The sequence below is a fragment of the Saprolegnia diclina genome, assembly GCF_000281045.1.
Source record: "Saprolegnia diclina VS20 unplaced genomic scaffold supercont1.49, whole genome shotgun sequence".
In the NCBI taxonomy this organism is placed as follows: domain Eukaryota; phylum Oomycota; class Saprolegniomycetes; order Saprolegniales; family Saprolegniaceae; genus Saprolegnia; species Saprolegnia diclina.
In genome coordinates, this window is record NW_008246116.1 from 443,469 (window position 1) to 458,675 (window position 15,207).

Below are 15,207 nucleotides of genomic sequence, written 5' to 3' on the forward strand. Positions count from 1 at the left end.
AAAAAGCTGCGCCAACCGGGAATCGAACCCGGGGCGTCAGAATGGGAACCTGACATGTTACCACTACACCATTAGCGCACAGCCTGGCTGAAATAACATTTCTATAGATTAGATATATTTTAATCGCTCCAGGCAATGGCTTCTCGACTTTTATCCGCTCATCAACATACTCTACTCCAAGCATGAGCTCAGACACACCGACCACTAGTACCACCTTGCCATAGTAGCACCCCACTCAACGGTCAACCCCTCGCTTCGGTCCCGCCTCTCTCCACATGCATTTTGTCATCGCATTGACGGACTCGACCCAAAGTCCACGCTTCTCCCACACTCAAAAACACACGCATCGTGTTTTGTTTTCTTCCGCAACACACCAATAAAACACCATCGTGCTTTATACGCGTCCCGTCAATACGACGACAGACTAGTACAGACCAGCAAAGCTCCATCCTGCGCTCCATCCTTCGAAGCCATCGCCAGTCAACGCAGCTTGCGGTGAGGCGGCAGAGTGCCATCGCATGGCCTTGTCGCGGGACCTATCGCGTCTACCAAAAAGGACCGAGTACCGTCGCTCACGTCATCGTCAAACAAGTTAGGGTAGCAAACAATACAATGCAGAAGAAGTTGTCAAATGGGATCGGTAGTAGCCGCAGGTACTATTACGAGCATCCGACGAATGGCGCGTCGCATCATCTTAGGTCGCCGCTTGCTGCTGCGCGTCATGGTGGTCGCGAATGACTTGAAAGTACGGGTGGGCCATCGCCTCCTTGGCCGTCAAGCGCTCTTGGTGGTCGTACTTGAGCAAATTTTCGAGAAAGTCGAGTGCTTCCGGCGTCACGAGGTGCTTGTTGTCGGCCGTGAGAAACTTCTCCCACGGCTTCTTCGAGTGCGTGCCAAGGATGCCATCGTACTGCGGGTCGAGCTCGAGGTCGTATGTCGAGAGGTACTCGAAGAGGTCTTCCGTACCGCGGACCTTGGCAATCTTGACGAGCTGGTCGTAGTTGTCGTTGCCGTGGAAGAACGGGTCCTTCTTGAAGATCATGCCGGCGAGGACGCAGCCGACGCTCCACATGTCGAGCGAGTAGTCGTACTCTTGCATGTCGACAAGAAGCTCCGGGCCCTTGTAGTAGCGCGACGCGACGCGGACGTTGTACTCGCGGTTCGGGTGGTAAAACTCGGCAAGGCCAAAGTCGATCAAGCGGAGCTGGCGCTTCTCGTGGTCAATCATTACATTGTGGGGCTTGACGTCGCGGTGCATGATGCCATTCGCATGGCAAAAGTCGAGCGCCTTGAGCAGCTCAAAGATATAGTAGCGAATGTCAAAGTCCGTCAACGTCGGGTACAGCGTCTTGAAGTCGTGGTTGTTGACGTACTCAAAGACCAGAGACGGCGTCTTGGACTGCGGGTCGCGGACGACGTCGAGGAGCTGGACAATGTTGGGACCACCCCTCAGATTCTGCAGAATCTTGATCTCGCGCTTGATCTTCTTCTTCTTGACGGGCTTGAGGATCTTGATGACGCACGGCTTGTCGTTGGCGACGGCCACGCCCTGGAACACCTCCGAGTACTTGCCGCGGCCGATCTTGCGCGAGACCTCGTACCCGTCCTGGTCGCCCCACGTCACCGATAAGTTCTCATAGTCCCAGTACTCGCGCGGCCGCGACTCGCACACGTCAGCGTAGACGCGGGCGCGTGACATTGCCCTTTGGTGCCGCCGTCGCTTTGGAAAAGTGCCCTTTTCTACCGAGCGAGGTCTGCGTGGCTGAAATCACGCCACTTAGCGCCACTCCGAAGGCACGACCGAGATGACTCACTCGTGGGGCGTGGCGATACCGAGCATTCAAGGTGCGCAATGCTCGAGTAGGCACAACGCGCGCGGTGGAAGAAGCGTGCATCAAGAAGGTGTATGGCAACCACAAGCAATCCCTAATTCCGTGCTGGAGAGATCCGATACAACTGTACTTGGTGGGTCGCTATGAGCAGCAGTAGCTCGACATTTTCTTTGTCATGATGGGGGTTGTTCGGACGCATCGTTCCTCGTAGTTGAGAGCAGACTGCGTCCTCGAGAGTAGAAAATTTGGTCAATACGTCGGCACGATCCCTATTATATAGACGAGCGCTTTTTGCGTTGTCTTACAAAGGCTTTGCATGCGTAGAGAGTAGCTATTTCCTTCGTCTTTATTCGCTCGCCGGGCCGTGGCTGCGCAGGCGGCGGCACGGCGGTTCGTCTTGCTCTTTTGCAGTCGCCCGGGGGAGCTTGTGGCCGCGAGTGAGGCCAAGAAAATAATGATTTGCTTGTCAATCCATGGGGAAACACGTGCATTCAGGGCTGAATCCCATGTTCATCTCGATACTGGAATGACCGAGCGATAGCACGTTGCTTAGCCCGGGGTTGGGAGCACGGACTCTTCTCGCCGCCTCGAGTTGCGTGCGATTAGCGCACTATTTTATTTGCGTCGCATTTTTTAAATTTCAGCGCAAAAACATGGGTGGCGGCTCCGAGGCTCCCCGGCACTGGCGTAATTCTGGCAAGTGCCAAAATTACCACATTTTGTAGCCGGTATCTTTGGTCATGATCTACGTACCGTCGCTGCCTGCGACCGACGTGGTCGCCGACGTCTTTGCCTACCTGCAGGCGCAGCTGCATGCGCAAGCTCACAGCACTGACGAGCTTCGGCCAGCCCAGACCATCGACGCCTTTGTCAGCGCCATCTACCGCACAAACCCGGTCCACGCATCGTGTGTGCAGCAGATTAAGGCCGACGGCCACCGCGCCCGCGCGCGCCTGGGCGCTATTCGGCGGCAGTGCCATGCCGATGCAGCGCAGCGAATCCAGCGTATTCGCGCGGCCAAGGCCATGTTTGCGAGCCGCGTCGACATGGCGCGGCGCGACGTGCAGATCAAGCAGACGCAGCATGCCGTAGCGCACGCGCAGCGTGTCGCGAGCGCCACAGAGCAAGTCGACGTACGCGCTTTGCATCAGTTCCACGTGCTTGGCAATAACGAATGTACTAGAGCCTCCTCTTTGCCTGTGTGGGCGAGATGCACAAGGCGCTGGCGCGGGCGACGCAGCGCGCACTCGGACAAGCCGACTCGGTGGAGGCCATGGTATGCCTTTTACACATCAACGCTTGATAGTAATCACAGAGCTAGACAAATGCGGCCAACGCCAACTTGCTCTGGTCAATCGTGCTTGCCCGTCTGGCCGAGGAGACGGGATCACCGCCGTTCGAGCACGTACCTCGGCTCGAGGTCCTCCCAAACTCGACGTTTGGCCTCTCCCCGCGCATGGACAGCATGGCGCAGAGCATATCGCCCTTCTTGCGCAAGCAGCTTAACCTCACTGATGCCGACGACCTTGTCATCACTCGCGTCATCCTCGTGCCAAGCAAAGCGTCCAGTACGTACACCCAACATTCTAGTCATGCTGGACACTGATTAGGTGGCGCCAAGCCGCGCCTTGTGCTGCCACCGACATCAACGACAACCGGTTTGCAAGCGCTCGAGCAGCTGCTATCGTGTGGCGACGTCGCTCCTTCCTCCAAGAAGAGCAAACGACCGTCATCGAGCCGACAAGAACGCGTCGTTGTCTCGATGTCGTCGTCGACACCGCTGAGCACATCGGCGCTGCGCTGGCTTCCACTGCAGCCTTCCACGTGCGTGTGATCTTCTCGAGACGGTGCGCCATGGTTGCTGTAGGTTACCGCAAAGCCCGATGAACGACCACCTCTACTTTTGCTTGGACGAGTATAAAATGCGATCCCAGCTCGAGGATCATGCCGCCATCACGGAAATTGCGTCACGCGACTGGACACCGAGCCGCACCGACGCGCTCATCGCCGCCTTTGTGCGCGCGCCGTCCGACGTGTGCGCCAAACTCGACCTTGCGAGTGCGTTCGACATTGACACGGTTCTGCGCAGCGACGACGCGGACCACGTCTTGCGGGCGACGTCACCCAGTGTGCCCCACCCCCCCTTGCACTTTGGCGTCGCATCGGTCGGCCACTTGATCGAGACAAAGCAGTGGCGTGAGTACGCGGCGCAGCTGCCCCCGGACACTCGAGCGTCCCTCGAACGACTGTACCAACGAAGCGTACATTACTGTGGCAAACGTCGGTTGTTGTAGGGCCCCCCACACGTTGCAGAGTCGGGGCCGGCTCTCGCAGCTCTACATGGCGACAAGTGCTATAACGAACGGTGCCCTTGTCGGTGCGGCGTTGCACCCGCTCTCGACAGCGATGCTCGACGAACTCGTTGGTTTGTATCTCTTGCGACCGATCAAAGTGAGCATTTTGAACCTTCAAAAAGATATGGCCCGTCGGGATCGATGTCGCGACTAGATGCCGGCCATGGCGACTACGCTCTTCGCACCGATGGACGCGCTTGGCGACGCGGCCCTTTGTCGAATTGACAATGTGTCTGCGTTGCTCACAGACAGTGTATGTGTGCCACATCGAGCGCTCGTGCAAGTAGCCACTCTCTCTCGATTCGAGTCAATACATCATGGCGGTTGATAGTATACAAGGGTGCCACTCGACCAAGCGACGCAAGGGCTTGCAGCTAACTGCGACGACCCCCTCGGGTCATTTTGTGCCTATCGCGGGTGTTCCCACCGCAATGTCTTGCGCCGACTGTGTCCTCTGCACGCTGCCCTGTGCGTACGTTGACCGGATCTCGCATTGTCGTAAGCTCGTCTTGTGCATAGAAGACCGCAAGTGTTGACGAGGCAGCCGAGTACATGGAGGCAACACCCTCGCTCGAGCCGACACTGACGGCGTGCGGGCTCTTGCCTGCCACCGAGCTCCGACAGATCAAACAAGCCAGCCGGCTGCTGGATGTAGGAGCAGGCTTGCTGACGTAGCAACGACTTGAGATTAGGATTTGCTGCATCGGCGACTCGAGACGCGTCTTCTGACACTCGTTACGGACAGTGTGACCACGGCTTATCATCGGCATGTCGTCGCTGAGGCACCAAGTGCGACCGTCACGAGCTTGGCCGCCGCGCTGGCCCTCGAAGAAGCCACAACCAACGACGTCCTCGGTCTCGCTCGCCTCGGTTGGTCGTCGTTGACGTCGCAGGCTCAATGCTCTACTATCTAGGAGTCTATCCAACAGCCGAAGTCGCGTTGCTCAAGCGGCTCGAACAGCGTTTTCAAACCACTGTACTACGCGTTGTGCGTCAATGGTGAGTGAATGGTGCGACACTAGGGCGGCAAAGAGGTCGACCAGCTACTGGCCTTCTGCGAGAAGAAGCACGCGCTCTTCCGCGCACGGCGCACCGACGAAGTACGCTCCTCTGCCATTGCACGGTGCGAGACGCACTGGCGTAGGAGGGCGCGCGACAAAAGCTGCGCAAACCACCGCTTCGCCATGCCAAGTCGTACCAACATCTGCCATCGCATCGTCGACCGCTGCAGATTGAGGGTCCGTTGCGCCCCGTCTCAGCACGCAGTAGTTGTAGCAGCGGCAGCAGCGGCAGTAGCAATGGCAGCACGGACCCTACCCCTTCCAGAAAGGCACCGACCAAGCGGCGCAAATAGCAACGTAGCAACACCACACACAAAAAGACAATATTGTCCATTGGCTACCACATGGCGCACAACTAGGCCACGGCTTGGTAGCCCGTCTTGCGGCGCGCTTGCTGGAGCCAGACGCTGCCCATACCGACAAGCACGATGCCAGCGAGCACCGCGAGTGGCCAGAGGAGCCCCGACGACGTTGTCATGGGCAGCACCAAGAGGCGCGACGTGTACGGGTTGAGGAACTTGCCTGTCGGGTCCCATTTCGCTTGGAGCTGCGCAAAGTTGTCAAAGCGCGGGTAGACCTTGCGCATCATGGCTGCGTCAAAGTAGTTGACCTTGCCGAGGTGCGGCCGCGCGCCAAAGTTGCTGGAGAGGACGTTCTGCATGCCGTGGTGGTACGCGAGAAGCGTTGTCGAGACATTGGCTGCATTGCTGGCGTTGGCATACACAATGGTCGAAAAGACTGCGGTGTGGCGACCGTAGAACGGAGAGAGCCAAATCGCGTCGGCTTGCACGTAGCGCACACCGAGAAAAATAGGAATCTAGATCCGAGATGAATACTTGGACGAGATCGACGCGGACGTACGGACGGGTCGTGGGCCGGCGCGAGGTTGGCGTGGAGCTCGAGCATGCGAGCGAGCCCGTCGAGGTCGTGTTCGGCCGGGATCATCATTTCCATCTCGGTAAAGAGCTTGGTGTTGTTCTCGCCGACGCGCCCGAGCGTTTTGTAGCTCACGTCAATGCACGACGTTGTGTTCTCAGGCCAGGACGACCATGTGAGCGGCGGCGGCGTCGACGGCGTTGACGCCATCGAGCCGTTCCAGCAGCCCGTCGTGATGGGCGCGGTCGTGTTGACTCGCAGAATAACTGTGACGGTCTTGTCGTGCGGGAGGTTCGCCATGTACCACTGCAGCCGCGGAAAAGCCTAGTCTCGAGGCATTAGGATTGTTTCGTATAGCGTTCGGATAGTTGATTTTGTGGATAGAGGGTCGTGGATAGAGGAGCGTACCGCTTGGAGCTTGCGCAAATCAAAGAGGAATTCATCATGAGGCATGTTGAACGTGATCTGCTCCATGTGCCAGAGCGGAATGTGCTCGAACGTAATGGCGCTCACGACGCCGAGCGTGCCCATGGCGACGCGCGCCGCGTTGAGGAGGCCGCCGCCGTCAATGTGGACGACCGACCCGTTGGCGACCACGATGTCCATGGCCACGATCCCCGTCGAGATGGACCCTGTGTTGCCCGTGCCATGCGTCGCCGTCGCCGTCGCGCCCGCTAGCCATGCGTGTGAGATGGAGGCATTTCGAGAGAGATGGTGGTCGTACCGGCGGTCTGGACGGCGACAGCGCCGGCGTTGGGCAAGGCGCGCTTGTGCGACGCGAGGATCTCGTTGATGACGTGGAGTGGCATGCCTGCCTGGACCGTGATCGTGTCTTGCGTGAGCTCGAGAAGGCTTGCGTAGTTCTCCAGCGTGATGAGCGTCTCGTTCGTCAATACGATGGGCGAGAACGAGTGCCCGGCGCCGGCGACGCGGACGCGGCTGGCTTTGGCCACGATCGCCTGCAGCTCGGGCAGGCTCGACGGGCGCGCATGCACTGCGGGATGGCACACCTGGCGCGTGTCCCAGTTGGTCCACGTCTCGCGGTCGCTGGTCATCGCCGCGACGACACCGACAGCCAGCATGGCAACCCACGTCCGAAGCATCCTCGGCCGACGAATTCTGGAAATGCTCCGTATCCGGACAGATCAGACGGAGCAAACAGTGGCATCGTACCGTGTACCCACGACCGAGAAGGATCCAAGGACCAGGCGTCTCGCCGTGCCAGTAGGCAACAGGAGTCCAAGTCCATCGTTCTAGTAGTTCTAGTAGGTATATATAAACAGCTACAACTCGTCGTACACTATAGCGTTCCTTGCACCGTGCCCCAGCTGTCGCAGCCGCTGTGCAACTCGTCGACGTGCAGCCGCTCGTTCACCATGATCAAGTGCGCTTGGCAGTAGCCTCGCTTTATCGCAGCGCCAAGCAGCAAGCACGCAGCTCGTTACACGCCACGCGGTGCCATTTGCAGCCGGTTGCTGGCCTCTCGTGGCGCCACGTCATCGCACCGCCTTTCTGGCCGCAGGCGTTTTGCTCCACGGACGGGCGCGCAACCACAAATGTGCAGCCTCGACATGCCATTGGATGTAGATGGACGTTGATGACACTTGTACTTTCTCTGCTAATCCAAACAACAGTATCGTCGAGTCCTACGATGTCGGTTGTGGTGGTCGCCGTGTGGCCGACGGTTGGTGCAGCACAAGGTTTTGATAGCGCTGAAAGACGCTGGACGCGTGCGCAATGCCCTCTGTGATACGAGTCTTGGCCGCCTCGAGGGCTTCGACGCCGTTGTACGTGGGTAGTTCGAGACCATCGAGCGCGGTTTTGAGCTGGCGGAGACGGTCCAGCTGCGCATCCACATGGTTGTGGTACTCGGTGCGGACGTTGTCGCGGATGGTGTGGAGCTGGTCCATTTGCGCGGCGTGCTGGCGGCATTGGTCGTCGAGCGAGTCGGTACTCGTCGTGGGCAGGCCGAGCATGCCTTGCGCATGCTGGAGCAGCACCGACGTGTCGTGCTGGGCGGGCTCGGCGTACCGCCTTGGTTGCTGCGACAGTTGGTGAAGAAGACGCGCATGGCATACCGACGTACCAAGCGCCGACGGAGAACGCCCATGTCGGCGGTGAGCGACGCTTGGACGTTGCTGAGGCACGTCTCCAGACCAGCCATCTGCGTCTCTTCGTACTTGAGCAAGTGCGAGAGCAACCTACACATAAATATGGGCGTGTTGCCAAATGAACTACGGCATTGAACAAGTACAGGAGCCGCGCCGACTGCCGCTCCAACGTGTCGAGGATCTACACGAGCGTAAGGCCACCTTCGTGTCTCGACCAGCGTGGCTACTGAAGCTTGGTCGGCCAAATGCCGCGTCTGCCGGTCGATCTTGTCCTTGTAGTCACCGAGCACGATGCTCGTCATTTGCAGTCGCCCGAGTTCGTCGAGCCGCAGCGGCAGCATGTCGGTCAGCAGCGTCTGCGTTTCGTCGACCACCGAAGCGTTGGCCGACACGAGCCCGTGATGGGTAGCCCTACTCGCAATGCACCATCCGTCGCCAAACAGAGTTTATTGCTGCATCAAGTACAACGTACGAAAGGGTCGCCGGGTCCATGAGTCGGGCACGCGCCAACGCATGCGCCATCTGCTGCTGCCGGTAGCTCGAGCGTGTAGCGCGGGCCGTCGCGTCCAGTTTTGTGTGGAGAGAGTGCAGTGCACTGCGCGGATACGCAGCGACAAGCCGATGGAACTCGGCATTGCACGCCTTGAACTCGCGCTCCTTGGCATCGTCGACAAGGTCCATCTCGTCAACGAGGCTCTCGTGGAGCCAGCGCACGCTGCTAGACCGGGTCGGTGACTCGGGGATGGTTTCGAGGCCAGACGGGGCAGGGCGTCGGAAGAGCGGCATGAGCTGCGCCTGGATGCGGTCGAGCAGCTTGTCTTCGCGTATCGAGAGGTGGGCGCAGACGGTCGGCGACAAAAACGCGAGCTGCAGCGCATTCTCCGTCTGTTCAAGCGCGTGCAAGAGGCCATCGATCGCATCGGTCACGGAATGGCTTTGCGCGGGCGCCGGCGCAACCATGTCGAGGCCTGTATCTAAAAGGCGGCCCGTCTCGATACGCTTGGTGGCCACGGCGGCGCGCAGCGCGGTCTGCTTCTTCGTCTCCATGGCGACCTGTCGTTCCAGCCGCGCAATCTCTTCCTGCAACGCATCTGCATCGTCCTCGTCGTCCTCGTCGTCGTCGTTGTCCATCGTGATGGCATCGCCTAGAGAACCAAACACCTCACGCTCCTTGGTGGCCAAGGCGGCGCCGTCCAAGAGGTCGATCGAGGCCACGAGCGCCCGGTCGTGCGTATCGAATTGCGCCGGCAGCGAGCTCTCGTCGTCGAGCGCATGCACGAACCAGTGCAAGAAGCCTTGGAGCCGCATGGACGGGTTGCCGTAGAGGGCCTCGAGCGCGTCGCTGCGCACGTCGATGGGGCAGCCCAGCGCGCCGAGCTTCCGCGCCAGCGCCAGCCCCAGCCCCGGGCTCGCCACGGGTGCTGCCATGGTTCAAATCTGTCGTCGACGTCGGATTGGACAATTTCTTGTGCCGTCAAACGCGCCCATTGGTGCGTTGCCGTTGTTTTAAGCCAATACACAAAGAGTGTTTGGTTCGGCATCTGCCGCATTTGACATCCGACCATCACTCGCATCCGGATACTGGGAATACGTGGGCCATTTCCATTGCAGCACAGCACCACCATGGCGCTACCAGCGTACGCATGGGCGCTATGGGCGCTCCTCGCCGTCGTAACGCTGCTCGTGCTCGGGTACATCGTCCGCCGCAAGGTGCGAGGAGCCTCTCGCGCCCGGCAGCTCCGTGCTGGCGTCCAGGGTGCCATCGAGAAGACGCTGTATACGACTGTCGCGTCGCCCCGCCAGCCATCACAAGGTATACACTGCAGCAGCTTGGGCGCCCCCGACTGATGCATTGCATATGCCGACTAGTGCCATTGATCTCGTCCAACGAGCTTGAGGTCGTCGGGACGCTCGGCGGTGGCATGTACAGCGTCGTGGCTAAAGCAGTCTACCAAGGCCGCGACGTCGCGCTCAAGACATTCAACTACATTAGCCAGTTGGACGACTTTGGCCGCCAAGCGCAGACCTTGTACCAGTACGTTCGAGCGCTCGCTCTGTAGAGAAACAGGCGTGTAGCCTCATTTCTGAGTGTGTAGGCTACGGTCGCCGTACCTCGTGTCGTTGGTCGCAGTCGCTGACGTAGCGTCGGCCACCCCGCAGCTTGTTTTTGAGTTTATGGACGGCGGCAACCTCGACAGATATATCTACCGGGTACGTCGTCCGCACTCGCCCGAGGCCATTGCGCTTGCTGTTGCCCGGGGTCTGCAGGGTTTGCACCACTACGACGTTGTCCACCGAGACGTGCGGTTGCGGAACATTCTCGTCGCGACTGACGGCCGCATCAAGCTCGCCGACTTTGGCTTTGCCCGCGAGAACGCGCCGCTCAAAGAGCTACCAAAGCGCCAAGAAATGAGAGCGTCGATGCCATTGGCGTACGGACCTTGCGCCTTGACAAGACCGCCACGCAACTACTGGGTCGCCCCCGAGGCGCTAACGTCCGGTGACGCGGGCACACCCACCGACATTTACCAACTGGGCACCGTCATGATCGAGCTCATGTGGCAGGACAAGCATGGCAGCATGGATGAGTTTGCCGTCTCGATCATGAACGTTCAAGCGGGCACGGCGACAGCCGACCTTTTCGGCGAAGCAGACTGGTACCATGAGCTCGCGCTGCGTTGTGTGGCCCACACACCGTCGATGCGACCAACCGCCGCCGAGATCGTATATACCATCGAGCAACATCTGCACGATATTGTCTAATGAATGTCTGCTGGTATTATTGCATTTGGTCGTGGTGGATAGTCAAAACTACTTACGAAAAGATTCGGCAGATGCCACCTTTGTAGCCCGCAACATTTTTGCTGGCGCCATTTTGCAACCGTCCCAAGCCGAGCAGTCATGACCTTCCCAGCGTAAGCGTGGGCCCTCGTGGTGCTCCTTCCCGTCCTGCGGCTTGGGTTCGGCCACCGCAGATAGCTCATCGCCATCGAGTTACACAAGCGCACATGTGTCTTGTATAAATATACAACGTGTCGACAACCTAGGGTTCGGGGAGCGCGCAGCGACACGTGGGGCACTCCATCTTGACGTGCATCCACTCTTGCAAGCACGGACGGTGAAAGATGTGGTCGCAAGGCGCAATCATGTAGTCCCGGGCGTCCATGTCCAGCTCGACCTACGGAATTCATCAGCACCGATCGATTCGACAAAAGTAGAGAACCGACCATGCAGATGACGCAATCAATCTCGTCGCCATGGTTGGCCCGCAAGAGCGACATTTGGTCGGCGTTGATGCGGCGTTCGTAGTTGTACTTGACGGGCAGGAAGCGCGCTGGCACAAAGAAGCGCGGGCCACAGCGTTGCTGTAAGAGCAGCACCGCAATCTAGCCACAGCAGAGGGTTGTCGAGGCCCCACGACACCGTACGACGTACTTGCAACGCGACCCAGCCCACGAGGAGGTAGCACATCCCTGGCTGCACTTGCATTTGGTACTAGACGCACGCCATGAGTCGACAAATGCCATCCAAACCGAAAATATTTCGAAAAAAATGAAAAAAAACAGGATTGAAGCACGTACCACGGGCAGCGCCGACAAAAAGTTGCTGGGGCAGCCGTAAAAGTAGAGCGGTAGAAAGAGCCGCGAGACCGACATGCCGAGGATGTACACGAGATCGAACGGACTGCGCACTTCCCGGTGGGCATTGTGGACGATCTGCGGCACCCAAAACGAAAACGCGAGCAAGACGAGCACATTGAGATAGTGCTAGCGTGGGCATCATCATCACCACAAGCTTCCGCATGGCGAAGGACGTACCCACGCATAGTAAATGAGGCAGAGACCCGTGAGGAGCGAGATATAAAAGCGCGAGTACAAGGTCGTGAGCTCGCGCCGCATGAGCAGCCAGCCTTGGGTAAAGTTCTGCGGCCGGCGCGCCTTCCAGATGACCAAGAGATACCGCATCTCAAAGATCGAGAAAATGATGAGCTCAAAGAACGAGACGGTCGCAAAGAGCGTAAAGATCTGCTGCGCGACGATGCCGACCGTCAAGTGCGCGAGACACAGGTACGAGTCGACAATGGCTTGCGCGCCGACCGTGAGAAGACTCACTTTGGCCGCCATGGCTTGCGTCGACGAGAGCTGCAGCTGCCGAAGGAGGAGGTAGATTTGGAACATGGCGAGGAGCGCCATCAAGATGGCATAATGCGACGCTTTCGAGAAGAACACGTCAAAGTTCTCGCCAACGTACGTGACGTTGGCACTCCAGTAGAGTTGACAGCCTTCGCTGCCGACAATGCCGTTCAGGCCGGCAACCGAGTGCTGGTGAAGCATGGTGACGGGTGCGGCCGACGCGTCCTTCTTGATGTCGGGCGATCCAATGTTCATGTCGAGCGTGTAGCTGCACTGGTCGACGAGCGACTGGCCCGTGCGAAGGCGCTGTTGCTGCTGGCCATTGTAGCTACTCGACAGGCGTGTATAAGCCTCCAATAGACAAGAGGAAGGAGGGGTCGAACATGGAGAAGCGGGGCGGCGACACTTCAAAATGCATTTGCTCGTCGTCGAGCGGCGCCGACTTGTTGGTGGATGTAAGCGACGAGGAAGAAGCGTTGCCTTTGGCAGTGATCGTCGCCGGCGATGACGTCGACGCTGTCATCGACGGGTACACGAGCTCGACTCGCGCGTCCGGGAGGTTGCCATAGAGCGTGAGGCGGCCAATGCGCCGGAGAAAGACTCCTTGCACGTTGAACATGGTCATGGCCAGCGTCGACTGCTTGTCGTGCATGATGACTTGGCCCGTCACGTACGCCACATCGTCGTTCATCTCCGCGACCGGCGTCGGCTTGGTCGTGAGGACGAGCCAAAAGACACCGCCGGGGGAGAAGGACGCGACGTCGGCCGTGTACGGGTTGAGGTTGGCGTCGTACTGCGCGTACGGCTGGATTTGCGGATGCACATGGCGCCCGACTTCGTTGGCCGCGGCCTGCGTCTTGTAGTCGGCGGCCTGCAACGGCGCCCAGAGCCCCGAGTAGATACCCGAGACGTTTTCGCTCTTGTTCATGTGCTATGTACCAAATCGATGAGTCCCAAGAGGCAAATGCAGATGGACGCGTACGCCGAGCGGCTGGACGTCGGCCATCTCGAGGCCCAAAAGGCGCTGGAAATATGCGATTTGAGTCGCTCGCTCCGTGTCATTGTCCGTGTACGGCCACTACAAGGCGCGTGAGCTCATGTAGCATGGGCGAGAGGAGGCGACCTGCGTGTTCTGGTGCGACGTCGTCTTTTTCGCGAGCCGCTGGCTGCGGTTCGTGCCATCGAGGAAGAGGATGAAGAAGCAGACAAAGATGGTCGTGCTGAGGAGCCGCTGGAGCCGGCCGCGCTGCATGTCCATCTGGTACTCCTGCTCTTCGCGGTTGAGGACGAGCATGTTGCCCGGGCCATTGAGCGTCCCGCCCGGCGAGGCCGTGTACAGGAGCACGACGCCGTCCCGGTTCGCCATGGACCCGAACTTCGTTTTTATTCCGTCCGGATACACAACCCGAACGCAATCGAACGCGGGGATCCGGATATTGGGGCGAAATAGGTTTAACTCATTTACCTAATAGGTTGAATGGGTGGAATGGTTGAACGTCGGGCAAAATGCGTTTAACGAGGGCCAAAGCCTGCGCGAGGCCCACGCCCAGCGCCAGTGGCGTCCTCTATATCTATAGTCTCATTGTGAACCACGCTCGGATAAGGTCTTTCGTGCATCAAGCTATGCAGCCCAAACTCTATTTCCCACACCGTTTCCCACGCGCAAAAAACGCGCAAAAAACGCGGTGGTTTTTGTACATATTGTCATCGTACGGGGCCTACAACGGACTCGACGCGTCGTGGGCGCTTCACTGCCTCAAGGATGAAGCACACTATATTCTTCACCCTGGGTAGCTCAAGCTGTACCCGTCGTGGCTTATGACGCTCGATCCAAACCCGTACAAGAATAGTGTGTATAATAAATCACTTCAGTATGCCTACAAATGGTACATAATGTACAAACTAACGCGGCGACCGTTTCCCGTGCTCTATTCAAGCATCGGAATCGCGTGGAAGAAGCGGCTGGGCGTCTCACGGTCGAGGGGCGCGCGGTGCAGGACGTACATGCGCCATTTTTTGATATCAAAGAGGTAGAGCCCCCCGGCGTGCTCGATCGAGATGATGCCGGCCATGAGCGCCGACGGTTTGTCGACAAAGAGCACGCCTTTGTGCGACCAGTCGTCGAGAACGAGCATGTATTTGGCCGGCGCCGAGAGCAGCAGCGACGGCACGTCCATCGACAAGCCGCTCTTGAGCACATATTTTTCAAGCAAAAAGCACAGGACGATTGCAAGCACGCAAATGAGAACGGAGAGGCCAATGCGGTGGACAAAGCCCACTTCAACAAACGCACTGTGGCAGTGCAAGCCAAAGTCCATGTCGATCGCGGTGCAGTGGCGGTCCGTGTAGGCCACGTGCTCGCAGGGCTCGAGCGCGGTCCAGACAATCATGATGAACCACGTCGAGAGCGAGCTCAGGAGCGCATACGTCGAAGTAAACTCTTGCGAGATAAAGCTAAAGCTGTCGTTGAGGACGAAAATGAGCCAGTTGAGCTCGCCCGCGGCCAGCACCAAGTTGTACCACAAAATAGTCGGCGACGTAAACACGGTATACGCCCCAATTTGAGAAATATTGAGCACGTTGGTGTGCAAAATGATCATGGCCGAGAGCGACCGAATCAGTAGGAACGGCCGCCCGACCCAGACAAGTCCAAATGTTCGGTTCATCTCGAACAGGTTCAGCCCCTCGATACGACCCCGGCTGTTGATGGCATAGAGCGCAGTAAAGCTGGCGAGGATCAAGAACACCATTGTGATGTACTGGACGCTGAGCGAGAGCACATTTGCCAGATCTTGACGGACTTCGGCGGGATTTGCCTGCATCGTGATCGTGCTGAGGGG

The 15,207-nt window shown here is 58.6% G+C and overlaps 7 protein-coding genes and 1 non-coding gene across 8 annotated transcripts; 2 read left to right on the forward strand and 6 right to left on the reverse strand.

Moving 5' to 3' along the window:
* Window positions 1-7: 7 nt before the first annotated feature.
* SDRG_12466 lies at window positions 8-78 on the reverse strand. The gene has a single exon. It is a non-coding gene; the product is annotated as a tRNA-Gly (tRNA).
* A 535-nt stretch (window positions 79-613) lies between these two features.
* SDRG_12467 (CMGC/CK2 protein kinase) lies at window positions 614-1,741 on the reverse strand. The gene has a single exon (XM_008618538.1). The coding sequence runs from the start codon at window positions 1,697-1,699 to the stop codon at window positions 695-697; it is 1,005 nt and encodes a 334-aa protein (XP_008616760.1). The 5' UTR covers window positions 1,700-1,741; the 3' UTR covers window positions 614-694.
* An 817-nt stretch (window positions 1,742-2,558) lies between these two features.
* SDRG_12468 (hypothetical protein) lies at window positions 2,559-5,589 on the forward strand. Its single transcript, XM_008618539.1, has 13 exons — window positions 2,559-2,965; window positions 3,016-3,108; window positions 3,154-3,400; window positions 3,443-3,656; window positions 3,700-4,080; window positions 4,127-4,283; window positions 4,341-4,469; window positions 4,518-4,658; window positions 4,706-4,837; window positions 4,879-5,056; window positions 5,101-5,162; window positions 5,209-5,286; window positions 5,331-5,589. The coding sequence occupies exons 1-13, from the start codon at window positions 2,573-2,575 to the stop codon at window positions 5,538-5,540; spliced, it is 2,415 nt and encodes an 804-aa protein (XP_008616761.1). The 5' UTR covers window positions 2,559-2,572; the 3' UTR covers window positions 5,541-5,589.
* On the reverse strand, window positions 5,553-7,250 carry SDRG_12469 (hypothetical protein). The gene is made up of 4 exons (XM_008618540.1): window positions 6,848-7,250; window positions 6,532-6,797; window positions 6,109-6,447; window positions 5,553-6,064 (listed from the first exon to the last, which is right to left on the reverse strand). The coding sequence occupies exons 1-4, from the start codon at window positions 7,224-7,226 to the stop codon at window positions 5,603-5,605; spliced, it is 1,446 nt and encodes a 481-aa protein (XP_008616762.1). The 5' UTR covers window positions 7,227-7,250; the 3' UTR covers window positions 5,553-5,602.
* Window positions 7,251-7,688: 438 nt separating this feature from the next.
* SDRG_12470 (hypothetical protein) lies at window positions 7,689-9,662 on the reverse strand (the record flags this gene model as incomplete). Its single annotated transcript, XM_008618541.1, has 4 exons — window positions 7,689-8,165; window positions 8,210-8,415; window positions 8,462-8,645; window positions 8,707-9,662. The coding sequence occupies 4 exons, from the start codon at window positions 9,660-9,662 to the stop codon at window positions 7,742-7,744; spliced, it is 1,770 nt and encodes a 589-aa protein (XP_008616763.1). The 3' UTR covers window positions 7,689-7,741.
* Window positions 9,663-9,828: 166 nt separating this feature from the next.
* Window positions 9,829-11,021, forward strand: SDRG_12471 (serine/threonine protein kinase). The gene is made up of 3 exons (XM_008618542.1): window positions 9,829-10,047; window positions 10,104-10,269; window positions 10,331-11,021. The coding sequence occupies exons 1-3, from the start codon at window positions 9,858-9,860 to the stop codon at window positions 10,995-10,997; spliced, it is 1,023 nt and encodes a 340-aa protein (XP_008616764.1). The 5' UTR covers window positions 9,829-9,857; the 3' UTR covers window positions 10,998-11,021.
* Window positions 11,022-11,211: 190 nt separating this feature from the next.
* Window positions 11,212-13,755, reverse strand: SDRG_12472 (hypothetical protein). Its single transcript, XM_008618543.1, has 8 exons — window positions 13,491-13,755; window positions 13,350-13,445; window positions 12,751-13,298; window positions 12,053-12,695; window positions 11,816-12,001; window positions 11,670-11,729; window positions 11,462-11,620; window positions 11,212-11,412 (listed from the first exon to the last, which is right to left on the reverse strand). The coding sequence occupies exons 1-8, from the start codon at window positions 13,731-13,733 to the stop codon at window positions 11,278-11,280; spliced, it is 2,070 nt and encodes a 689-aa protein (XP_008616765.1). The 5' UTR covers window positions 13,734-13,755; the 3' UTR covers window positions 11,212-11,277.
* A 451-nt stretch (window positions 13,756-14,206) lies between these two features.
* Window positions 14,207-15,189, reverse strand: SDRG_12473 (hypothetical protein; the record flags this gene model as incomplete). The annotated part of the gene is made up of 1 exon (XM_008618544.1): window positions 14,207-15,189. One exon carries the CDS (start codon window positions 15,187-15,189, stop codon window positions 14,296-14,298), a length of 894 nt encoding a protein of 297 aa, XP_008616766.1. The 3' UTR covers window positions 14,207-14,295.
* Between the last annotated feature and the right edge of the window lie 18 nt (window positions 15,190-15,207).

Excerpts from the sequence above, each read along its gene's own strand:
- SDRG_12468 (XM_008618539.1), top strand. The coding sequence starts at position 2,573 with ATGATCTACGTACCGTCGCTGCCTGCGACCGACGTGGTCGCCGACGTC. Across the intron at positions 3,401-3,442 it reads CGTGCCAAGCAAAGCGTCCA|GTGGCGCCAAGCCGCGCCTT; the intron begins GTACGTACACCC and ends GACACTGATTAG. Across the intron at positions 3,657-3,699 it reads CTTCCACTGCAGCCTTCCAC|GTTACCGCAAAGCCCGATGA; the intron begins GTGCGTGTGATC and ends TGGTTGCTGTAG.
- SDRG_12472 (XM_008618543.1), bottom strand. The coding sequence starts at position 13,733 with ATGGCGAACCGGGACGGCGTCGTGCTCCTGTACACGGCCTCGCCGGGC. Across the intron at positions 13,446-13,490 it reads CGTCGCACCAGAACACGCAG|TGGCCGTACACGGACAATGA; the intron begins GTCGCCTCCTCT and ends CGCGCCTTGTAG. Across the intron at positions 12,002-12,052 it reads GCCTCATTTACTATGCGTGG|CACTATCTCAATGTGCTCGT; the intron begins GTACGTCCTTCG and ends TGCCCACGCTAG.
- SDRG_12467 (XM_008618538.1), bottom strand. The coding sequence starts at position 1,699 with ATGTCACGCGCCCGCGTCTACGCTGACGTGTGCGAGTCGCGGCCGCGC.
- SDRG_12471 (XM_008618542.1), top strand. The coding sequence starts at position 9,858 with ATGGCGCTACCAGCGTACGCATGGGCGCTATGGGCGCTCCTCGCCGTC. Across the intron at positions 10,048-10,103 it reads GCCCCGCCAGCCATCACAAG|TGCCATTGATCTCGTCCAAC; the intron begins GTATACACTGCA and ends TATGCCGACTAG. Across the intron at positions 10,270-10,330 it reads CAAGCGCAGACCTTGTACCA|GCTACGGTCGCCGTACCTCG; the intron begins GTACGTTCGAGC and ends CTGAGTGTGTAG.
- SDRG_12469 (XM_008618540.1), bottom strand. The coding sequence starts at position 7,226 with ATGCTTCGGACGTGGGTTGCCATGCTGGCTGTCGGTGTCGTCGCGGCG. Across the intron at positions 6,448-6,531 it reads ATTTGCGCAAGCTCCAAGCG|GCTTTTCCGCGGCTGCAGTG; the intron begins GTACGCTCCTCT and ends CCTCGAGACTAG. Across the intron at positions 6,065-6,108 it reads CGCCGGCCCACGACCCGTCC|ATTCCTATTTTTCTCGGTGT; the intron begins GTACGTCCGCGT and ends TCTCGGATCTAG.